Source organism: Trichosurus vulpecula, chromosome 4, assembly GCF_011100635.1.
Source record: "Trichosurus vulpecula isolate mTriVul1 chromosome 4, mTriVul1.pri, whole genome shotgun sequence".
In the NCBI taxonomy this organism is placed as follows: Eukaryota; Metazoa; Chordata; class Mammalia; order Diprotodontia; family Phalangeridae; genus Trichosurus; species Trichosurus vulpecula.
The window spans coordinates 232,857,646-232,883,421 of NC_050576.1; the positions used below are offsets into that span (position 1 = coordinate 232,857,646).

Consider the following 25,776-nt stretch of genomic DNA (forward strand, 5'->3'; position numbering starts at 1 on the left):
TAGGATGACAGCTTGAGGGGAATGGTAGAATCTAGAGAAGGTTGTTTAAGGATTACTGCATTTATGCATTATTTATATACTGTGTTTACGGGCAGGTAGGTGGCACAGCGGATAGAGCACCAGACCTCAGGAAGACCTGAGTTCAAATCTAGCCTCAGACATCAGCTGTAAGACCCTAGGCAAGTCACCGTCTGCCTCAGTTTCTTCAACTATAAAGTGGGAACAATAATAGGACCTCCCTCCCTACGTTGTTGTGAGGATCAATGAGATAATCTCTGTAAAGTACTTAGCACAGTGATGGGCACACAGCAGGTGTTTAATCAATCTTTCTTCCCTCTCCTTCCCCTCCCTGGATGATAGGTCAAGACACAGGCCTCAGGCTTGTGATAGCAGGCAGCCAGGAGGAAACGTCTTAGGATAAGGACTAGAATCTCCTCCTAATAGTTATGAGCAACCCCGTGGGGTCCCATTCTGGCCAGAACAGGCAACAAGAGCTTTTGAAAGAGAGAACAAATATCTCGGTGTATATTTCCTGAATGTTTATTATGGGCAAAGTGTTTTAACGAGCTTCAGAAGGAGGCTGATTCTCTAGCTCCACTGAGGCCATCTGCCATAAAGGGCCAAGAGCCATTGAACAACCGGCATGCCAGAGAGAGACGGAGCCAAGTGAGTAGGTCTGTGCCTTCTAAGATAATGGCCCTGAGAAGCAGGAAGTGCATTACCAATCCCAGGGCCACATCCTGGGACTGCCACAGTGTTCAGTCCTTCTGCCTGGCCCCTTTGCTCTGCACACCTTGCCCATCCCAAGACAAGCCTGACTATGCCAAACAGCAGCAACAAGCCCTAACCCACGTCCTTTCTGGCCTCCTCATAGTAGCAACCTCTCCTGTCCCATGCTGCCACCTTCTCCTATTGCATTTTCTGTACTGACTCAATCCCTGGTTAGGCCCCTGATGACAAAAGACATTCCAATCCAGGCCAACCCAATTCAACAAGCATTTATTATGAGTGTGTGGCCCACTGGTGGCCAGTATCACAACACATTGGGTATCACTGGCAGCCAGGAGTCAGGAAGACCCAAGTTCAAATCCAGCCTCGGACATAAACTGCCTTTTCTAAAGCCCTCTAAAGCTGGTAAAGACCTTTACAAATATCATCTCATGAGAGCCTCCCAGGGAGTCCTGGGAGATGGGTTTTACATTGCAGGTACTGCTAATCCCCATTTCAGGGGGATTTGGAAGGTGCTGTTTGGCCTTTCAAGGTCACTAGCCTAGGGCTCCTAGCGTGGAAACTCCCTCCTCCTCTGCAGATCAGCCCCTGGTCAATAACTGTCTGAGAGTCATTGGGAGGTTTGGCTTTCCTGGGACCACAAATCCAGTAAGTGTTAATAGAGGTGGGACGCGAACCAAGGTCTTCCTGACTCTGTGCACTAAGACATGAATAGAATCAGGAGGTTGATATGTTGCCTCTATGTCCATTACTGAAATACATACCATACTTTCATGTTTGCGGGGCATTATACATACATCATCTCCCTTAGGCGTCCCCCATGTCATAAGACGTGGCTACCACAATTACGACTGTTATTGTTTTAGAACTGAGACCGGTGAGGCTCAGGAGGTAAGGAGAGTTCGTGGCATGACCACAGAGCTGATGAATATGGCAGACATGAAACCAAGTCTTCCTAACTCTGAGTCTATTACTCTAGCCATTCCACCACACTGTCACTCAGTAAAAGAAGCAGACTGCTAGTAACAGTAGTGAGTACTAGTAGTGTTAACACAATCCATGTGTTCCAATCAATCAAGAAGCATTTATTAAGCACCTACTATGTGCCAAGAGCTATGTTAGGCAATGGGAATACCAAAAGAAGAGGCTTCTCAAGGAAGAGTCCACTCTATCAGGGGAGACAAATTAAATGTGTATCAATTCTATACAAAAGAAATGGAAGGTAATTTGGGGTGGGGATGTACTGGCAGCTGGGGATCAAGGAAGGCTTGATGTAGGAGGTGGCACCCAAGGAAATGAGGGAGGCTAGGGAGCAGACGTAAGGAAGGAGGTCAGTCCGGGCATGGGAGCCTGCCACTGCAAACAGATGGAGGAAAGAAGGGAGCGTCATGTGACAGAATGGAGAGGGAAAGAAGGGGATAAAGAACAATGCTGCTGAAAAGGTTGTGGCTTCAAATGCCAAATGGGGGAGTTTTTATTTTATTCTAGAGTTAAGTGGGAGCAACTGGAGTTTATTGAATGATACGGTACCTCCACAGGTAAGAGACTCAATTTTTAAAAATAATTTTATTAAAAATATTTGAAATGGTTGGTTTAAGCTGGTATAATAAAAGATGAACCAGGAAACCTTAAGCTTGAAGATTTTCAATGTTTCTGCTTATTTTTAACAATGAAAAAAATAAAGAGCAAGAGACAGTGTACTCACTTGACTTTCCTATTTCCAGCTGTGACTCTTCACTCTCTACAAAAGGAAAACATCCTAATTAGTTTCAGAATGACACCAAGCATGAACTCAAGCATGGGCTGCTGTGAACACAGGCCAATAAAAACAGGTTTACCTGTTCCCATAGCAACCACTTCCTATCATTCTTCATCACATCATCCTGTTTTGCCACTTTCATTTGCCAATTACAATCCTATCTGCCTTGGGAACCCCTGAGGGACTTCCCTACACCAATGGTCCTTCCCAGCTGTCAAAGTGACCACAACCACAATCTCCTGGTTGTTAAGGCCCCTTGGGCATGCCTTTGCTTTAAAAAGAGATGCCATGTCCACTTAGTCTAATAATGACAAAAAGAATGGCACCCATCAGACTAGTAAGAATTAAGTGAGAGGCACAATTACCTGTGAGTGGAAGACAACCAAGGATCTCTGGGTCCTGAAAGATCTACTTTCATTTGACTAAGTCATTTAACTGATTAAGAATAATCTATTTATCAGATTGCATACATCTTGGGGAGGGGGAGAAGAAGGAGGGGGAAAAAATTTGAAACTCAAAATCTTATGGAAGTGAATACTGAAAACTAAAAATAAATTAGTTTTTTAAAAAATAATTTATTGTGGATGGTTTTTTCATAAATATCATTTGAAACTCACCAGACTCTGTTTCAGAACCACTCTCAGAACTATCTTCTCCTAAATAAAAATCACATAACATGTATTAAATGAATAATAAAAAAACAAGCCTATTTTAAAGAATATTTAGAGACAAAGTTCCTTTAATTAATGTCTAATTTTCTGTTTGGTCATGTTAGCCTTGAAAGAAAATTCACACTGAACTGTTCACACTCCCCAATCCCACTACGAACTAGCTTTATACCCCAAGGAGATCAAAAGGTCCCATACATGACAAATATTCATAGCAGTGCGTTTTGTGGTATCAAAAAACAAAACCAACCAGAAACAAAATGAGTATGCCCATAGTTTGGGGATTGGGTAAGTAAATTGTGATGTGTAGATATACTGGAATATTACTATGCAGTTAATAAAGAATAAATATGAAGAATTCTGCAGAACATGGGAGCACTCATAGAAACTGAGAGTAGACACAGTAACTACAAAAACATAACTGAAAACAACCCCAAAAAGCAACTGACCTTTGACCAAAGGCAGTGACCAACACTGGGCAAATGATGACAATATTTCTCCTAGCTCTCAGTTGAGAAGAAGGCGGGGGACTACAGATGCCAAATGGGTCATACATAGATAGTTTTGTTGGATATTCTTTCTTGATTACAGTGGAGGGTTACTACAGAAAAGGATATCAAGAAATGGCTCTAATATAAATGAAGGAATGAATAAATAAAAATGGCAAAGAAGTCTGACTTCTTGGCAGCAAGTGGAGAGATAGATCTTAGTTCTTTGGTCAAGATTTCAAATAATGGCTTTGGCTGAAATGGTGCTACCTTATCTTGTCCCCAGAAAATCTAAATTTCCTTTTTCCCCAAGGGAAAAATGGAGGAAATATCTCCTATCCAAGATCATGCCCCAATTCTTTTTCTACTCTGGGGAAAAGCTGAGAGCCTGGAATCCTCCAGTCTACTACTATTTCATAAGCAGTCGAGGTAAATAACAAAGACAGTTTCTATTACTCAGTACAAGTTCGGAGTATAACAAAATGCATCTTCTCCCCTTCCATTCCTAGCCCACCCCCCAAGCTGGCACACTGGATTCAGCTGGCTGCCTCCACTAGGTCCTAACCTTGAAACTTTTAGTTCTGGCCAGATTATATTGATTTCCAATACCAAGCTGTGCTACTGTCTTCGGCGTCTGGGGGAATAAGGTGACAGGGAGGAAAAGCTGCCTAATCCGTTTCTCTACCCAGGGGGGTCAGCTTCCTGGAAATAACAGAGCCCCACCCCAGCTACTACCAGAGTGTCCTTAAGCAAGTCACATCACCTGGATAGGCCTCATTCACTTCATTTGAAAAATGAAAAAATTCCCAATGGGGGAGGAGGGGAACAGGGAGGTAGGAGAGAAAATGATTTTTCTTTTTAAAAAGCCCATTCTCCCCATTAGATTGTAAGCTCCTTGAGGTCAAGGACTGTCATTTGTCTCCTTTGGTATCCTCAGCACATAGCACAGTACCTGGCATATTCATTTTTATGTTTATTCATTTATTAATTGAGGCTAGAACTATGCTGGTCAGATCTCATTACATTTCTTTGATTCTATACCAAAGAGTTAAAAATCATGTATATAGCTAAGCTTACCTGTCTATTTTTGCTTGTGTTGAAGATGTCATTATAGAAGTCTTATGACTAGGGCTCATTTATGGCCAGGCTTCCTGATGGAAGGGGGGCTCACAGCTACTCTGATTAGATAACTCCACACTAACCATACCCTTTAGAATAACAGGTCAAGGGAGGCTACTCAAAGAGAGGGAGACCTTAAGAATTAAAGGGAGTACTTTAGTGAGAACTCTAGTGAGCTTAGGTCTTCCTGCCAGCTCCCAGTGGAGACATGGCAGACATGGTAAACAAGGGGTTTTCCAGGGACTTATTGTTTTGATGAACAGGATCAGGTTGGTGGCTAGTAGTGCCACCTGGTGGTTTAACTGTATACCAGGAAGCTGCTGCTGAGTGGGAAGGGAAGAAAGCTGGCTAGGTAGGAGGGACACAATATGGAGCCAACCCGTTCTCTCCCAACACCACATAGTAGCAGTTAGGTGGCACAGTGAATACAGCACTGGGTCTGGAATCTGGAAAACCTGAGTTCAGATCCTGCCACAGTCACTTACTAGCTGTGTAACCACAGGCAAGTCATTTAACCTGTCTGCCTCAGAGTCCTCATCTGTAAAATGGGGATCATAATAATAGCACCTACCTCCCAAGGTGGTTGCAAGTATCAAATGAGATAATAATTGTAAAGTATTTAGCACAGCTCTTGACACCTGGTAAGCACTATGTAAATGTTAGTCATTATTATTATTAATTACATATTATTATTAACAATAGCTAAGTGAAATAACTGATAAGAGTATGAAATCCTAACAATACTAAAAAGTCTTTCTTCATATTAAATAATTTAATAATATTCATAATTTAATAATCAATAAAAGCATGCAAATACACAAAAAAGACCCTTAATAAAACCATAAACTCCCAAGTTATTTAAAATTTGTTAAGAAAATGAGTATGCTAATTTTGAGTAAATGAATAAGGCATATATTAAACACTTACTGTGTATAAAGCTAAGTGCTGCACTGTGCTAAGAGCTACAAAAGTAAAAATAATCTCCGCTTTTGAGCAGCTTCCCTTCTAGTAAAAAAAAATTCTATGGGTAATGGCTAGGTGGAGTACCGGCCCTTAAGTCAGAAGGATCTGAGTTCAAATACAACCTAAGACTAGTTGTATGATCCTGGGCAAGTCATTTAAGCTTGACTGCCTAAGAAAAAAACAAAACAAAAACCCATGAAAGGTTTCAGCTGCAAATCAGTTGGAAAGTCATATGGTCCACGGGAAGCAGCAGCAGCAGCAAAGCAGAAGGCTGTGCTTCCTCTTTGATGTCATTATTTAACGTCACTATAATTTTAATAACACATCCACATACCTTTCCAAGCTCCTGTTCATCTGTATAACTTTTCCTTGAGGACTGTTTTGCTGTTGGGGTACAATGGAGAGAGAACTGACCTAAAGGGCAAGAAGGCCTGGGTTCAAAGACCACCCCTGACACAAACTGGCAGAGAGATCCTGGGTATGGGAGGAGGAAGCCCCTGCCATAGGGGCTGAGCCACTTCTTTTCCTTTAAAGTTTCTGAAGTCATGCTCAAGATTTAACTGGTAGCCTGAGAACCAAAAACCACAAGAGATATATCCTTCCCATACTGGGCCATGAACTGATTGACAACAAAGAAATGGGGAGCAGCACTGAGATGAATCAAAACAATCTCCTCTCTAAATATCCTTCCCCTGCTATGGTTAATTAAATCCCCTTTTGCTAACTCAGATCTCTTACAAATTTCACATTTCATTCTAATATCAAACTTAAACTACCGAAGGGACCAGCTGGAATCTGGCTTTTCCTACAGTAATGGGCCAGATATAGCCTCTAATGCTCTAGATGACTCTCTAGAAGTACTACAGAAAAGGTACGAATTTCTCTCCACCAAAAGAGCTTTCTCATCTGGGCATTCACCATGTCCCAGGCTCAAATTCACTGTATATATTGTGTTTTTGATTCTGCCCTCTCTAATCATCGTTACTGAGGATCATCAGGCTTAGGACATTTAGGAATTATCTAGTTTAATCTTCCCCTTCTACAGATAAGAAAACTGAAGCCCAAAGAGGTGAAATGTTTTTTTTTTTTTCCTGAAATTACACAAGTCATCATTGTCAGAGCCAGGAGTAAGAACCAAGGCATTCAAGGTCCAAACTCAGCACCCTTCTCATCTTGGTCATGTTAGGGTGCAAAAACATTGTATTCTGTTTAAATCTCAGTTTGATTCATTCTTCCCCAATCATTGGGCACGTGTAGCATTGTTTCCAGTTTCTTTCCATTATAAATAACACAGCTATGAATATTTTTATTCAGCTCGATCTTTTTTCCCCTGTGATAACATCCTTCACTTGGCCCAACTTAAATTCAGGGGATGCCCTTTGAGCCTGCCCTGCATCAGGTAGGATGGAGTCAGTTCACTACTTCAGTAGTAACTGTTAGCTCTTTTTTCACTAGGAGTTTGGACAAGGTGCTATGAAATGTCCATCTGAAACAACAAAAACTGTGGAATATCACTGAGGCTAAAACAGCAAATGTGCCACCACCAAAATCGGTACAATTGTATTGGCCACCTCAATCCCAGCCTCCCTTCCACAATGTAATCCATATGGGACACACAAAGGAAGATCGAGATTTCCTCAATGAGGAAATACTGGGAAGATCATGCACCATCAATAACTGATTAGGAAAATCCTAGAAAGCTACCCCAGGCAACAGATATGTTAAGAGACTTGCCCAGGATCACCCAGCCAGTGGCATGACTGCCGCTACAGGCATGAGCAGCATTTGCACCCAAAGCTTCCTAACTACAAGTCCAACACTCTCCACTAGGGCCACGCTGCCTCAATACAAAAGGCCAACAAGAGAAATTACCGTGCCATCTCTTGCCTTGGCTATGCCAAATCATGACTTGCCAGGCATAACTGTTCAGGATATTTGCAAAGCAGCATCTCAGCATTTAGACCAATTATATCTGGGCAAAGCTTTGGGGTCCCTCCATCAGTCACAAGTGTGAGCCTAGTACATCCTGGGAGGAAAAGGCCAGTGTGGAATAAAGGACTATCTCATGCATAAACTTCTGAAAGCACATAATGCAACTCAATTTAGGAAGCTGAATTCAACTGACTACCTACCATGGGCACAGTGCTCAGCAGTAAGAAACAAAGAGACAAAAATAGAGTCCCCACCCTAACGAAACTACTGTTCCATGGCAGAGATACACCCCCTACACAGAAGAAAACATGAAGTATATACAACAATGAAATAGAAAGTAATTGGAAACGGAAGAAAGGAACAAGGGGGCAAAGCCAGAAGCAGCCTCCAACGTGAGCCCTGAATGATGCTGTGGATTCCAGGCCCATAATAAGGAATGTATGATTAGTAACTACAAAAACTTTTTACAGGTAACAAGATGTTGCTTTTTTTTTTTTCAACAGTCACACATTGGCTGTGTCTACACAGTATAGAATAAAACTGTAACTAGGCAACATGGCCAACCTCCAAGGCCAATCAGGTTAATTCTGCCCAACACGGGACTCATCATGCAATCCCATCTGCATTCCAGCAAGCTCTGATAAGAAACAGTGAAAGTCTCCTCCATACCTGATCTGGAGCCTGGAGCAGTATCCTGAGAAGAAGCAGGACTCTCTGATATACTTTCTAAATTTGGGAAAGAAAGAAAATTCAAATTAAAAGAATAAAAACAAAGATGAGTAAACAGCACACAAATATACAAATTAATGTCTATTTTAATCCCACAAGACATAACCACATATATGACAAGCAGGCCATGTTCATAATCCAATCACTGATTTTGATCTGATGCCAACCTCAAACCCTCAACATTAACTATTTTATATCATAAAAACAATATTTGGGTATCAAACTCATGCTTTTAAAATATATTTGGCCTACATTCTAGCAGGAAAATTATTTTAGACAGAGTAAGTCTTAGGGATTATCACACACAAAAAACAAACTAAACCACAGGGTGGGGTAATGTTTGACTCCCAACTCTTAGTCATCCGACTCTACTTTAAACAAAGGAAACTACCGTTTGCTTTGGGTAGCCAGTGTGGAGCACACACTCACTGTTACTGAGGAAGTAATAAAGGGGACAATGGAACATCTGCTTTCAGACCTATTAAATAACTTAGAGAGCTCCTGTACCAATAACCTGGCAGTGCCCAGGGCCAACAGCCAATTTAATCATATGATCTTCCGAATGTTTTTCTCTTTTACCTTGATCGACTGCAGGTAGTGAACTATTCAGTCTTTGTGAACCTCCTCTGGAAAATGATCTCTAAGGTATACGGATATTTTTCCTCAGCTAGAGAGTATTACAAGATGAGGTTGGGTAAATAAGGCGGGGCCAGTGTGTGGAGGGAAACACTCCTGATCTGACAAGTTTATCCTTGATATAACGATTCAACAAGGAGATGCAATGGGTCCCTTTTGTTGTTTGGAAAAAAGATTGTTATAAAAGCGACCATTTCAATGACAATGAAAAATTTCCAAGGAACTCAGTAACCTGAATGACTTAGAATAAAAATACACCTTAACAAACAAATATCAACATGTTCATTATATATTTTTCTCCTGACTCTGTCCTTTTGCATTTGTATGTGTGAATGTATATGTATGAATACATCCATACGCTTGGTTATTTTTTTTTAAATATAGAAAATCCTGCCGTTCTTCTGGTCCTTTTTTACTGTGCATTGTTTCATCATCATTTCATTTGTCTTTCCATATTTCCTGGCCGTCCTCACACATTTCTCATTTTGAATAGGGTATCATATCATATCCCACTAAATTGTTCCACAACAATTTGTTTGTTATTCCCCATCTTTAGAATATTAAGTGTGTAGCTATTTTTCCCTCTTTTCAAAGAAATTGTGAAAAATTTGGCATTGTCAATTACACACACAGGATATACTCTAATTAATAAGATCATTGGCTCATGAGTTACAGATCTCTTCTACTATATGGCCAGACTGAGCTCCAAGAAAAATATCATTCTCCCAGCAGTTTCATGTTATACCTCCTTCCCTATAGCCTCACCAAAAAAGAAAAAATGAGTTCTCACTTTTATTTTATTTTTTGCCAATTTGACAAGTACAAAGTGGTGGTGCAACCAGTTCTTAGAGATTTGCAAGAGCCAACTGTTAAATTTTCACTGTGAGCATTTCCACCTTGGAAACTGACAAATGCTACAAATCAGGGCTTGATTTATTGTTGTCTCTAGACTTTAAGAAAGTGATGACAAAAATGTTAACAATGTAGAAACTTAATGCTGTGTTGTATATACCTTTTTTACCCCACAGAGAGTCAGTTGTTAAATTTTTACCAGCATATCCCTGATACAAGGTGTATTTATTTTTTTTTAATCAGGATCATCAGTTTCAATATGGAAGGGACCCTAAAAGGTCACCTGGTGAAACTTCCTCATTTTACATTTTACTCTTGGAGTCCAGACGACCTGAGTTCAACTCCAGTCTCACAGAAACTGATCCTGGGCAAGTAACTTAAACTCTGCCTCAGTTTCCTCATATATAAAATGAGGTTAATAATAACACCTACCTCCTAGGATTGTCATGGGAGCAAAATGACATATTTGTAAAGCACTTTATGAGCCTTAAAGCACTATGCAAATGCTAGTTATCATCATTATTATTATTTTACAGATGAAAAAACCGAAGTCAAGAGATATGACTTGCCCAAAGTCATTACATAGTTGATCAGTGGCAGAGCAAGAATCCTCACTTCAAACTCAGTACTCTTTAACTAGACTGGGGTCTCTCCCCTCTCATTTATCTTTGTGTTCATGTCGGTTCTATTGTTTTATTGACCAGGTAGCAATTTAGTTAGTATCAAAACAAGCAGTTCTTGGTGTTATTTCCCATTTCTATTATTTTAACTTTTACATACTGATCCTTTTTTCATCTCTGCCACCATTTTTGTTGTGGCCTTTTAAAAAAATTCCCTTTGATTTCTCATTGGGTTTCTTCTCCAACTCCTTTAGAGAGCCATGGTTGACTTGTATGTCTTTTTAACTATAAAAACTGATCAAAGATAGTTCATTTCTAATTTTCAAGTAACCACAAAGCACATTTTTGTTGGGGACTGTATTTTATATGACATTGCAAATGTGCTCAGTCTGACAAAACATTGTCTTTGTCCAAGAAATAGGAAATCAGTTACCAAGAAGAAAATAGATATTGATGCAGTACAGTTTCAAATAAGTATTTATTTAAAATTTAAATTTAAAATTTAAAATTACCATACCTCTATCTTGTGAAGAGAGAGTATCGTAACCACTAGAATGGGGGGGAAAATAAAAGACAAGACATTAAATCAGAACATTTTCTGGACAAGATGGTTATGCTGCTCTTCAAGATGCTCATTATAAAAGGTTTTCCCAAAAATTTATTGTGTTGTTGAGTCATTTTTTTCAGTCATGTCTGACTCTTCATGACCATATTCAGGGTTTTCTTGGCAAAGATACTGGAAGTATGCCATTTCTTTCTCCAGCTCATTTCCTATATAAGGAAACTGAGGCAAACAGGGTTAAGTGACTTGCCCAGTGTCACCTGGCTAGTACATGTCTAAGGCCACATTTGAACTCAGGTCTTCCTGACTCCGGGACCAATGCTCTATCCACTGCACCATCAAGCTGCCCACATTTAGGGCACCACTAACCTCCCAGTCACCCAGTCTGGTATCCTAGGTGTCATCCTCAACTTCTCCCTTTCTCTCTCAGCCCCCTCAATATCCAATCTGTCGCCAAAGCCTGTAGATTTTAAGTTTGCAACATTTCTCAAATACTCCCCTTTCTCTCTTCTGACACTAACATCACCCTAGCAAGTCCCCTCATCACCTTATGCCTGGAATGTTGCAATAGACGGTTGGAACACTTGACACAAGTCTTTCCCCTTTCCAATCCTCTAGTCAGCTGTCAAAGTGATATTCCTAAAGGACAGATCCAACCATGCCAGCCCCTCCCCACCCAACCCAATAAGGCTCCCTATCACCTTCTACAAGAAGCCTTTCCTGATTCCTCTTAATTCTCTGTTGCTTATTTCCAATTTTGTCCTGTAGATAGTTTGTACATGGTTGTCTGTGTATTGTCTTCCCGTTATTCTGTGATTTCCTTGAGACTGGGACCATCTTTTTTATCTTCCTTTGTATCCTCAGTGCTTACCACAGAGTGATGCCTAATAAGTGTTTACTGGCTGACAAGAGGTGAGAGCCCAATAAATTCTCTTCTAATAAATGAAAGAGAATAAATGAAAGAAAAAACACCATAAAGATGCTGGTGGTGGCCAGAAGAGGTCACTGTGCTGCTCAGAGATGATTGGTTAGATGATCCCTGAAGTATCTCCAGCATCTACCAGTCTCAGTCTGTAATTAACAAATAAATATTAGAACTAAAAATAATAAACAAACAAAAATGTAAATAAATAAATGATCAGAGGAGATTTGTGCACAGGAGAGATTTGGCAAAGAACAAGAAAGAGATTCTGGCAGAGGAGTTACTTCTGGCTGCAAGGCTGAAGAGAAGGCTGCCTAGGGTAATGACATCTGAGTGGGGCTTTAATTCTAATTCCTCTTTCACACACCAGCCCTTCAAATATCTGAACCCAGCTAGCAAGTCCCGCTGAGTCGTCTCTCCTCTAGGCTAAATATCCCCAGCTCTTTCGAGAAATCATCGCATGGCAGCGACTCAAAGCTCTTCATCATCCTGGTCCAAGATTTGATTCCAAAAGGCAGAGCTGGAGGCAAACGCCTTTCTGCTTTGGAGGACTCCTTCACAGAAGCATCAAGATCAGGAAATAGCTATTAGCCCAGTTTCACTGGAACATAAGAGCATAAGAAGAAAAATAATGTGAAACAAAGTGGGAAAGGTAGTTAGAAATCAGACCGGAAAGGCCCTTGTAGAGGAAATGGGGGAGAACAAAGTAGGTGTGTGAATGCCAATTGGACTATAGGCACTGATGAAAATTACCATCTCTATGAACTTGGCATTCTGTGTACTTGTATGAACGGGAGGGCTGAGAGAAGTGAGCAGAAGCTGGAGAATGACATATAATAAGAACATATAATAAAGACACATCTTTGAAAGATCTAAGAACTTCGTTGTTGTTCGGTCGATTAGTCATGTCTGACTCTTGGTGGGTTTCTTCCCACCTCCAAACTCTTCTCTGGTTCAAGCTGAACAGCTCCAGGTCCTTCAACAATAGAACAGCTAGATCTTCATATGGTATGGAGCCAAGGACTCCGTTGTACTTACTTATCAACGTCTTCCTTAAATCATGGTGCCCAATACTTCCACGCTACATATTGGGGTTTACTGGCCAACTACACCCGTAGATGGGAAAGTCTGGTATTATATTAGCACTAAAGAGCCTAAGGGAAATATAGCTCAAGAGTCCCACCAGGGGATGATGCTCTGGCAACAGAATAAGGGATTTTCTTCTTCACTCCACCCTCCCTTTCTGTCCCTCACCAGCCACACACCCCAACCTGCCCGGCACTGAGTGGGGAAAACGTTGTCCCAACTCCAAGTCACTGGATGCAGGAGATGGCCTGGGGAGAGCTGTGAGAGAGTGGAGGGAGGAGAGGAGAAAGGTCGAATGGCCTAGGACAGGAGGACGGCTTCGGTAGAAGCCACAGGCACAGAGGAGCTGCAGCAAGCTGGAATCTGTCTTCATCATCAATCATCATAGTCATCTATGGCATTTAGAGGGCTGCTTTAATGTTTACAAAAACACCTCACGAGCAGAATCTGGGTCAATCCCCACAGCAAACCTGAGGTGGGCACCCCAAGTTTCAGTTACTCTCTTTTAAAGGTGAGGAAACTAAGGATCAGGAAGACATGGTCACCCAGAGAAGAGGTTTGGAACCCAGGCCTTCTTGACTCCAATGGGAAGAGAATGCAATAGGCATTTACTAAGCACCTACCAAGTGCTTCACACTGTGCTAGGCAACAAATGTGTGTGCGTGCGTGTGTGCGCGCATGCCTGCGCGCATCCCCACAACCCTGGCAGGTAGATATTATTGTTAAACCACTTTACAGTTGAAGACACTGAGGCAGACAACAGTTAATTGACTTGCCCAAGGTCACAGCGCTAGTACCTGAGACCACGGGTGAACCCAGGGCTTCCTGACTTCAGGCCCCATCTTCCTCCAAGACAAGGTTGCATCCACTATTCCCATGCTAGTTCTTGGGCCACCCCACCTGACGATAGTGTGGATGCTACCCCACACCCCAGCTCTGGAATGGAAACAGAATTGAGGCCCCGGGAGCAGGGACACGTTCTGGTCATGGTGCAGGGAGTTTGTTGTCCCTCTTCCCTCCTTCTTTCCTTTGTCCTGCCACTAGCCAGGAATCAGCGGACAGAGGATAAAAACCAAGGCCCTCCCCTTCCCCCCACCCGATCCCGCCAGAGGGAGGAGGCGCGGCCAGACCTGGGGCGAGGTAGGAAGGGGAGGAGAGGCCAGATGGGGAGGAGGCATGGGGCGGGGGGGGGGGGGGGGGGGGGGGGGGGGGGGGGGAGGGAGGGGGGTGAGGGGGTGTGGCCAGACATGTGGAGAGGGAAGGGGCGTGGTCGGGGCAAGGAGGAGGAGTGGCCAGGTGGGGGAGGCGTGGCCAGACCTGGGGGTGGGGGTGGCAAGGAGGAGGAGCAGTCAGACCTCAGGGTCTCCAGCAGCCAGAGGGAGGGAAAGAAAGGCCGCCCGCCCCAGCAGCATCCTCAACTGCAGGGAAGCTGCAGGGAAGTATACAAACAGGGAAGGCTCCTGTTTGTAAATGGGGGACGTAGGTAAACTAAAGACTTCCTCTATTTGTGTATAAAAGTTCGCTCTAGTAAATATGTACATCAAAGCATCAGTTTCTTTTTTTAAAAAATGCTGATCTGAAAAATGGGGTTTTTCTTTTACCCACCCTGTGGATTCATTTAGTATTTCCTGTAGCATATTACAAGGGAAAGAGTTTGCTGTCCTGTACTCAAGTCCTCACCCTGACATTCATTCTCTTTGTGACCTCTCCCAGAGCTTCTGTTTCCTCATCGGAGGGGACTGGACCGGATAGCCTCTAAGGCCCTTCCAGCAAAGGGCTGGGAGATCCTTTCCAGGAGTAAACCTACAAACTTTATCTCCGCAAAGCCACGTGAGCCTCCTTTGTTCTCGGAAGACAAAATCTCAATTCGATTTGCAAATAACTTTTTATCTCCCTCAGCAGAAAGGCTCAAGTCCCTGGAGGAAGAAGCTGGTCAGGGTTATAAACTGCTTTCATAAAGCCTGTGGCTGAATCCGCTCTTCATTTATGCACCAGATAAATTTTGATGGGGAAGGAGGCAAAAGAATCCGATTCAATTCGACAAAGATTTGCTAAAATAGGTCTTGAGAGTTACAAGGGCAAAAAGCTGGATGGCCTCTGCCCTCCAGACATAACTGTTAGGAAACCCTGAGCAGTCGGTGGCGTAGACCACAAACTGCCTAACTCAGCCAAGGGCCAGCCTGGGCTTTTATAAACTGTATACTGCAACATGGAGCCATTCTGACATTTTCAGAAACTTGCCTAACGCATTTACCAGGTTTTTTTGAACCTCCACATCTAATTCCCTTCTCAGCTAGCCTTTTATCTGCCCTCTAAATCTAGCTATTTACAGCATATCTTCCCACTCAGAACATATTCTCCTTGAGGGCAGAGACTGCTTTTGCGGTTCCCTATATCCCCAGAGTTTAAGCCCAGAGCTTCCAGAAGAGGCAGACTAATAGCTGTCTGCTACAGAAAAACCTTCCAGTCTCCATGTAGGTGGCTCCTGTGAAAATGAAGCCTTGAGCACCATTTCCTCCCAATAGGCATAAGCCACAGCAAGGTGATGAACTCAACAAGAAAGGCTTCTTTAGGGAGGAACCAGCAAAAGCCACCTCCCAGAGAGAGTTGTGGTTTGTCCTTCCTTATCAAAGAGGACCATGACATCAGAGAGATGATGCCATGACATCAGAGAGATGGTACCTTGGCACCGGAGAGATGGCCCCATGGCACTGGAGAGATGGTGCCTTGGCATTGGAGAAATGGCGCTGTGGCATCAGAGAGATGTTGCTGTGGCATTAGAGAGATCATGCCATAGTCTGCAAGTGAATTGGATTTAAGTGAGGGAGGGCTGTGCAAAGTCACCAGCCTCAATGCTCTAATGAGAATCCATCTGTTCAATGATTCAGGGAGGCTCTCAGCTTCAGCATCCTTTGCCCAGACAAACCCAGACAAAGCAGCAAGTTCCTAGTCTGGCTAGCAGGATATGGCCCTGAAAGTCAAAATTGTTAGGTACTGAAGGTGGCTTTTGTCAGGGTCTCTGCAATGCAGGGATGGGCTCAAGAGATACTACAGATTAAAGATAGCCAGAAGACAGAACTACATGAGGCTGGTTCTGGGGACTATCAAGTTCTGAAGACATGCACCTCAACAGTTATCCAATCAATTGATCATCATGAATTAAGCACCTAGTATGTGTCATAAATAGTTCTAGAGGCTGGGAGTACAAAAGCAGAAAGCAAACTGTCCCCATCATTAAAAAGCAGAAGAAAGGGGCAGCTGGGTGGTGCAGTGGACCAGAGTTCAAATCCAGCCTCAGACACTTGACACACCAGCTGTGTGACCCTGGGCAAGTCACTTAACCCCATTGCTTCGGGAAAAAAAGGGCAGGAGAAGACAACATGCACACATATACTTCTGTGGACGACATGTGGTACTGAAAGTCATGCAGACCTGGGTTCAAATCTCACCTGACACTATCTTTGGAAGACCCTAGCAAGGCATTTAGCCTCAGTTTCCTCATCCATTAAATGACAGCAGATATTGCATTGGGAAAGCCAAAAGGTATAAAGGCAGCTAGGTGGTTCAGTGCATAGAGCCATGGGCCTGGAGTCAGGAAGAGAACCAAGTTCAAATCTAGCCTCAGACACTGACTGGCTGTGTGACCCTGGGCAAGTCCCTTAACCGCTGGCATGTTGTAGGTGCTACATAAAAATGTTTACTCCCTTTCCTTTCCCACCGTGCTAGGCCCTAAAAGGAGATATAAAGTTCAGATAAGACTCTCAAGCCTCAAGAAACCAACTGGTAGGACAGTGGGCCATCCAGAGTACTGCCACAATAATGACATGCTGGACCCAGACGCCAGACTGACTGTGCAGGTCTGATATGCACAGGTGGATTAGAACAGTTTCCTCTAAATCAGTTTCTTAACCCGGAGTCCAATGGCCTTTTTTTTTTTTATTTTGATAGGTGGATTTCTATGTAATTGGTTTCCTTTGCAATTCTATGTATTTAATTCTATTTAATTTTTATTGTTGTGCATTTACAAATGTGATTTTGAGAAGGGGTCCACAGGCTTCACCAACCTGCCCAAGGGGTCCTTGATCCAAATTCCATTGACAAGCCCTGCTTTCAAGGTGCTGTCTTCCTTTGTATCCCTCCTGCTACGCGCAGCTATGCACACAATAATCACTTAATAAATGCTCTCAGATGGTTGACTGATCACTGCCCTCATTAAAACAAATGTTCCAATAAGCTATCCGCAATTCACGGCAGGACTCCAAGCAGTCCGGAAGAGGGGAGGGGCCAACGAGTTTGAACTCAATTCAATAACATTTATGAATCGAAGGGGGCAGCTAGGTGGCGCAGTGGAGAGAACGCTGGACCTGCAGAGAACCTGAATTCAAATTCAGCTTCGGACATTAGCCACGTGACCCTAGGCAAGTCACTTAATTAACCCTTTCTACCTCAGTTTCCTCATCTGTAAAATGAGCTGGAGAAGAAAGTGGCAAACCACTCCAGTATCCTTACAAGAAAACTCCAAACGGGGTCACGAAGAGTCAGATGCGACTGAAATGAATGAAAAGCGAAAAAAGTGGGGAGGGGGGAGGTGTGGGGGCAGGTGTCAATGACAAAAAGATGAACAGCCCTTTAATTTTTAAAGTCTTTCTATTTAAAATAATCTCCCTATTTAGAAATGCTCTAGGTTATGGAAAGTGGGAAGTTGACTCCAAGGGAAAAAACCCGTATATATGGCATAAGCCCCCAAGTCAACCTTAAACACCACTTTTCTTTAGGTGGGCAGTGGCCAGGACTGTTTCCAAGTGATCACAATAAACCTGATTAGCCTCAGGAAAGGGGGAGGGAAGGCTGGAGCCCCAGGCGCAAGACTTTATGCAGATTGAAGGTAAAACTTTGGGCCACCATCAAGGACGCCCCACAAACCTGCGGGGAACAAGTCTAGCAGATTCTAATCCCAGGCTTGATCTCCCATCAGCAAAAATGGAGAGGTGGCCGGAGAGCCGCAGGTTGCCCGGGGCTCAGCTGAGCAGGGAGCACGATTACTCGGTGGAAGGAGGGGAGCGGGGGTGAACATGGGGATAGTGGGCTGGAGGGGGGAATGGGGGTAGAGTCCTGCCTGGGGCTCGGAAAGCCAGCTCCAGGGCTCCGGCCCCTTGGCCCGCCCCCCACCTCGGCCCTGGTCCAGGGCGCTGCAGCGCTCCCTTTAATTCTCCCGCCCTAATCGCGGTTCGAAAGCTGGTAGTCACCCCCGAGCCAATGGCCTAGGAAGAGAAAAAGGCCAGGGTAAACAAAGTCTCCGCGCCCAGGCCAGGCTCCTCCCCGCGCCCCGCCTCCAAACACCAGGGGGAATCAAACAGTAGGGGCACCCGACCTGAGCCCCTTTCTGCCCCCTGGGGGAGGCGGGGGGAGAGGAGGAGGAGGGAAATGAAAAGAAGGGGGGTAGAGGACGATGCCAAGCACCCTGCCTCCCACCCCTCGGCGCGCGATCTCCCTCCCTCCCCCAGGCACGGGAGCAGAGGAGCGCCTGTGCCGGGCCCGGCAGACGATCAAGGGCAGCGTTGGAGCTCCCAGCCATCGGGCCCTGGCCACCCTCATCCACTCCGAGCACCCTGCGCCGTCACATTCCCCGCCCCGCACTGCCTGCGCCCCACGCTGCCCGCCCCCACGCCCGCCCACCTCAACCGACACAAAGCGTCCCCCAACGCGGCCACGCCGGCCACATCCTCCGATCTTCCCCCATCCCGGGGCCAGTCCCCGGGGCAGGCGCTTGGACGGGGGCCGGGCCAGGCCCTTGAGCCCGCCGCGTGCCCCCCGGCGTGCCCCCTGCGTGCCGCGAGCGCCCGCGCGCCCCTCACCTGCTCCCTTCTTCCTGCGACTGGCGCTCGCTCTCTTGGCTGTCCGGGTTGCAGCTCATTGTCGCTGCTCAAGGCGGTTTCTGAGCCTAGACCCCGACACCCTGCAGCCTTGGACTGGGGGGACCCTTCGGAGGGGAATGGGGTCGGCTGCGGAGGAGAGCCCAGCCCGAGGGTTGGCGGAGGGGAGCGCTCTGCGTCCGTCCGAGGGTGGCGGGAGGGGGAAATGCGCCGCGGAGCCCAGAGAGAGGAGGGGGGAAGAGGGCGGGAGGGAGGAGGAGGAGAAGGGAGGGAGGGAGGGGATGAAAGAGAGAGGGGGGCGGGGGGGGGGGTGATGGCGTGCATCTGCAGCTGTGCGGAGCCCCAATCTGGAGCTGTGGGTGCCCAGAACGGAAACTCCTGCTATTCACACATACACACACATTCACAAGTAAACACACACACACACACACACACACTCTCTCTCTCTCTCTCTCTCTCTCTCTGAGAGAATCATAGCAGCGTATCTGGCTTTTTACATTTCTGAAAACAGAGGAAGAATTCATGGCGGATTTCTAATGACTCGTCTCCATTTATCCAACACACCTCCACAATTGGAATACAAGCTGTGAATTTAGTGCCTGGAGGGAACTAGCCCGAACGGACCATCTGTTAGGTTTTTTGTTTGTTTGTTTGTTATAACCAATCCTGTGATTATGTCCTCTGGCTGCTCGTGGCCAGGCTCTGGCCTGGACACCTCGGTTTCCTAGTTTGTAAAATGGTGGGTCTGGTCTTAAGTACCAATGCTGTATGGCACCTGCTTTGGCATTTACTGCTTGAACAGTAAGGCACTGAGAAGTTTTAGTGATTGAGTGATCCTATTTACTGGGACAATAATTGTAAGGCAGAAGCGGGGTGGGGGGGGGGGGCAGGGACTGGAACCCACGGCTTTCTGATTCTAAGGCCAGCTGTCTGTCCTCGATGCCTGGCCACCAGGCATCTCTCCAGGGGGATGCCCCTTAGTGGAAAAAATGGAAGCTCAGGGATTTGAACCCTTTTTTCATTATACCAATTCCCAACTACGCATGCCTTCAGTTGAACTCAATCGAGTAACTTCTATTTAAAGAGCCCTGGACTGGGGGCATTCAGGAGACGTGGGCTCAAGGTGGGCCCTTAACAGCCCTGCTTTCCTACTAGCCATGTGACAATAGGCACGTCAAAGTTCTCTGAAGTTATTTCTTCATCTGTGAAATGAAAGTGTTAGACTAACATCCTTTCCAGTTCTGATATTCATCAATTCAGTGGGACTTAGAGCTGCCTTTCCTAGACTCTCCTACATACATTTCCATTGTCCCCTGAAACTTGGAACTTCCACTCACTCTGGAACCCACTGAGTCACTGTGGATACAGTCCAGGGAGCTTGGAAAGGTCATCAAAGCCTACCAATATTCATCCTTCCTTCCTACAGGTACTCTCTGGGTCGCTGGACCAACTCTGCAAATGGCTACATAAATAAAATATGTGTTCATGGGCCTGTTTGAGTATGCAAGCAGGTGCTTTCTGAATGTCCTCTTCACCTAATGAGCCTTTTGGATTACTGACAAGCCAAGCATTAATTGAAAGTATAGGAACACAGATCAATGCTTTTATCTGCATGATCAGAGAAAAAATTCTCTCTCTCTCTCTCTCTCTCTCTCTCTCTCTCTCTCTCTCTCTCTCTCTCTCTCTCTCTCTCTCCCCTCCTCCTCCTCCTCCTTCTCCTCCTCTTACTCCTCCTCCACCTCCCCCTCTCTCTTCTTTCCTCCCCTCCCTCCCTCCCTCCCACTACTGGGTGACAAACACTTTTTTAAGTGTTGCTTTCTGGCCAACAGACTCCCATATGTTTCAGGGGTCCCTGAACTTGGATGGAGGAAAAAAAATGCATATATGTTATCAGTAACCTTGAACTGAAATCGAGCATTTCCTTCAATTTGGAATGCAGACAATAAACTCTTATGCTGAGGAGGGAGGGATTCCTAGGCTCTCCAAACTGCCAAAGGAAGGTTAAGCACCCCTTTTTAAATCAATGAAGAAGCATGTGGTAAGTACCTGCTGTGTTCCAGACACCAGGAAACAACCCCTGCCTCTAGGAAGCTACCTTGGGGTGAGGGGAAGGTAAGAGGAAGGAGATCAGCAACTAGGAATGGCCTGAGAGGTTTCCACTGACAGAAATTTCAAGGCAGGCTCTCAATGATGTCAGGCTGCCTCTATATAAAAAATGGACACATAAATACATGTACATCTAATAGTACACAGAATAAACACAGGGTGACTGGGAAGGGAGAGGAGGCATTAGCATCTGGGGGGTCAGGAAAGACCTCATGTAGAAGGTGACATCTGAGCTAAGCTTTGAAGGAAACTAGGAATTCTTGGTGGGCAGTTAGGTAGTGTAATGGATAGAGTGCCAAGCCTAGAACCAAAAAGACTCATCTTCCTAAATTCACTGTGTCGGTTCACTCTGTTTGCCTCAGGTTCCTCATCTTTAAAATGAGCTGGAGAAGGAAATAGCAAACCACTCCAATATCTTTGCCAAAAAATGGGGTCACAAACGGTAGGACATAACCAATCAACTAAACAACATTAGCAACAACCTAAAGGCTACAAGAAATCTATCTTTTGGGGTGGGAGCAGCTAGGTGTCACAGTGGATAGAGCACTGAGCCTGAAGTCTCATCTCCCTGAGTTCAAATCTGACCTCAGACACTAGCTTTGTGATCCTGAACAAGTCACTTAACCCTGTTTGCCTCAGTTTCCTCATCTGCAAAATGAGCTAGAAAAGGAAATGGCAAACCGCTCTAGTAACTTTGCCAAGAAAATCCTAATGGGGTTGGGAAGAAACAGACTTGGCTGAAATGATGGAATAAGAAAGGATTCTTGAAGACAGAGGTTAGAAGGCAGTGCATTCTAGTTTGGGAGTTAGACTATCCAAGCCTCAGAGACCAGAAATAACTAGCCAGGGGTGGGGAACCTGTGGCCCCACAGTCCTCAAGTGTGGCCCTTTGACTGAATCCCAACTTTTGTTCTTTTTGTTGGGGTTCAGTCAAAGGACCACAAATGATGACTTAGAAGGCCACATGTAGCCTCGAAGCCACAGGTTCCCCATCCCTGAACTAGCCAGTCCTTTGTAAGGAACAAGAAGACCAGTTTGACTAGACTGAAGAATATGTTGAGGAGTTCTATGTATTACCCTGGGAAAGGTAGGTTGGAGCCAGGTTTTTAAAGGACTTCAGGGCCAAACAGAGGACTTGAGTTAATAGGTTCACCAGAGTGTATTGAGCTTGGAAATGGCCGGGTCCCACCTGTGCTTTAGGAATTCCACTTTTTGTAGTAGTTGTATGGAGGATGGATTAGAGAGAGAAGAAATGGCTCCAAGAAGACCAGATGGGGGGCCATCAGGCCCCAACTAGTGTGGTGTCTGTCTGAAAGGGACATAGGTCAGAGATTCAAGGATAGAAAAATGACTTGGTAAAAGATTAGTCAGTGGGAGTGAAAGAGAAAAGGAGGCTAGCACTGCCAATGGAGGTGGCTGCTGTGATGGCCATGCCCTCAGTAGTAACGGAATACTCAGTCAGGCCTCATGGGCACCAGAAAGGCAATTAAAAGGAAGGGTCTTCTACTCAATTAACCTTCAAACCTTGAGAGACCAGAGTTAAAAAATGGATTTTTTTTTCTTCTTTTGGCCAACTTTAGTTAGGAGCCACTTTAATTTTATACCTGCATATCTGAGTTTTTCCTTTATATAAAGAAAACACTAATATTTGAAATATAGCCTGAAATCAAGAAACAAATAGAAAAAAGGCCTTTGTGATCCCTAAATTGGTCACAAAACCTCTTCATTGAGTAAATGCCTTTGGTCTTGAGCCCTCATTCATAGCAGGATTGCTTTTTTAGTACAAAATTCTTAAAATTAGTTACCTGGTATCTTGGATCATAGCAAACCATAGATTACAGAAAGGTCTAGGCCTGATGATAGCAGAACTGACTATCACAAGGAAGTTACAAGGAAAATACCCAGAAAATTCTATCACGAGACTGGATATCATGATACTGGATAATCATAATGAAGACAATGAGTTATCAAAAAAGTTGAAATTATGTAGACATTCTTTGTTTAAGGCAGGAAATCGACCATCCAAGATCATCTCAATAAAAGGAATATAGGCACTTTAAGGGCAGCTAATTGGTATAGTGGACAGAGTGCCTGTCCTGGAGTCAGAAAGACTCATCTTACTGAGTTCAAATCTAGGCTCAGGCATTTACTAAATGTGTGACCCTGGCCAAGTCACTCCGCCCTGTTTGCCTCAGCTTCCTCATCTGTAAAATGAGCTGGAGAAGGAAATGGCAAACTGCTCCAGGATCTTTGCCAAGAAAACCACAAATGGGGTCACAGAGAGACGGACATAACTGAAAATGACTGAACAAAGGCACTTTAAACTTGTTATCTGGTAAATTCAGGATTGTATATTGCTGCATTTTTTTTAAAGCACTAGTTCTCTTTATGTGTGCATACCACTAGTCACTTTGTGCCCTGCTAATAGGCCAAAGACCTGTTAGGTGTAAATATCCTTCAGAAAACACTTGGTTACACATACACACACACACACACACACCATTTGGGAGTGGTAAGAGTCATTTATATGTAAAAGTCACTTCTGTGGAATATTTCCTCCCCTACCCATTTTTAACCCTTACCCTTTTAAATTAACAAAATATTTCAGTATACAACTAAATCATCTTTTCAGTAAACCTGAAGATTTTTTTTGCCCAAGAATCTTTCCATGGTTTTAATTTCATATGCTAAATTCACACATTAATGGTCTTAACTGTAAGAGCTGACAGCCTTTATGTTGGAAGGAGAAACAAGAAAACAAAATTTCTGGACATCCTGGGGGAAACCACCTCACTGCTCTGGTCCTCAGTTTCTTCAACTGTAAAATGAGATGGGGGGTGGGGTGGAAGATGATTCCTAAAGTCTTTGCCAGCTCTAAAATCCCTTCTTATAGGTTATTTGCACATACTGGTATAATGCTATCCTCATGAATAACAAAATCACATTAAAATGGCTTTATTTATTTTTATATTGAAAATATTTGTTTTTTATTATAGAGTTTATCAATTTCTGAGTATACAAGTTTAGGTATTCTTAGGGCCTAGTACTCAGGCCCTAAGGTGCCAGCAAGACAAGACCCAAGTAAGACCCTTGAGTTATTCAAAGAAATAGGAGGAGGTATATGGGTGTATGTTCAGGAATGCCAAGACAGAGACAGCCCTGAACTGCCATAAATGCAAATATTGCCACAGCTTGGAATAAGAAATGAGCCTTATCTGAGGCAACAAACACTATGAGATCCATAGTCTTTCAAATCTATATTAATTTCTAAGGGTTGAGGGTCATCAGTTGAGGCATAAATCATATCAAGTCAATAAGCATTTATTAAGCACCCACTATGTGCCTGGCATTGTGCCTGTGCCATTAAAAAATTCTTCCTTTCTTCTAAACTCTGACTATTCAAAGTCTATCCATATAAAAATCCTCTAGTTAGGGGTGGGGACTAATCCTTTTTTTTAAAGAAATCATACATCTATTAATGATATCATAGTTATTTCCAGAAATACTCCCTTCCAAGATGTCCATCAATTGGAGAATGACTGAACAAGCTGTGGTATATGATGGAATATTACTATGCTATAAGAAATGACAAGCAGGATGATTTAAGAAAAACCTGGAAAGACTTATATGAACTGATGCATAGTGAAATGAACAGAACAAGGAGAATGTTGTACACAGTAACAGCAATGTAGTTTGATGAGGAACTGTGAATGACTTAGCTATTCTCAGCAATACAATGATCCAAGACAGTCCCAAAGGACTCACGATGAAGCATATTATCCTCCTCCAGAGAAAGAACTGATACTGACTGAACACAGAGTGAAACCTTGCTATTTTTCACTTTCTTTCTTTCATTTTTGTTTCTTTCATTTGAGTCTTCTTATACAAAATGACTGGGATGGAAATGTTTTACATAATTGCACGTGTGTAACCTATATCTGGTTGCTTGCCATCTCAGGGAAGGGGGAGGGAAGGGAGAGAAGGAGGGACAAAATTAGAACTCAAAACTTTTTCTTACTTTTCTTTTTTTGTGTAATCTTTTTTTTTACACTTAAATACAAATTGAAAAAAGAAAAAAAAACTTTGCCATGCACACAGCAGACCATCAGGAAGATTCATTATAAACAATAAATTTCCATTTCAAGAAAACCTATATAATAAATACTACACATTGTTTTCAAATATTGTTCTATGCTTACTTCCTCCTGTCATCTGTTTCTCTGAAGGTGGACAGCATCTTCCTTCATAAATACAAGTCTTTCCATGTTTTTCTAAATCAACCAGTTCATTTCCTACACCATAGCAATATACCTTTCTGAATACAAACAGCAGGATCTCAAAACTTTAAGTAAAAATGTTTAAGAAAGAAAATAAGGAAGGAAGAAAGGAAGAAAGAAAAAAGAAAAGAAATACTCCCTTCTAGCTTCTCTGTGTCAATTCTGTCTCTACCAGCTAAGCAAAAATACCAAAACACCAATACAGGGACCTCTGATTTTATATACAATACTCTACCCTAATTGGGTAGCTAGATGTCACAGTGGATAGAGCACTGACCTTATAATCAGGAAAAATCATCTTCCTGAGTTCAAATCTGGCCTTAGACCCTTTTCTAGCTGCGTGACCCTGGACAAGTTGCTTAACCCTGTTGTTGTTTTTTTGTTTGTTTGTTTGTCTGGGGTTTTTTTTTGCTTCAATTTCCTCGTCTGTAAAGTGAGATGGAGAAGGGAATGGC

The 25,776-nt window shown here is 43.7% G+C and overlaps 1 protein-coding gene across 1 annotated transcript in view; it reads right to left on the reverse strand.

Moving 5' to 3' along the window:
- LOC118849185 overlaps positions 1-19,147 on the reverse strand; it is a 53,938-nt gene extending 34,791 nt beyond the window's left edge. Inside the window, exons 1-5 of the mRNA XM_036758259.1 lie at positions 18,921-19,147; positions 11,013-11,044; positions 8,328-8,384; positions 3,106-3,144; positions 2,435-2,470 (exon numbers count right to left, since the gene is read on the reverse strand). Coding sequence (XP_036614154.1) covers positions 2,435-2,470; positions 3,106-3,144; positions 8,328-8,384; positions 11,013-11,044; positions 18,921-18,979 — 223 coding nt within the window. The 5' untranslated portion in view covers positions 18,980-19,147. The remainder of the gene's footprint in view (positions 1-2,434; positions 2,471-3,105; positions 3,145-8,327; positions 8,385-11,012; positions 11,045-18,920) is intronic.
- Between the last annotated feature and the right edge of the window lie 6,629 nt (positions 19,148-25,776).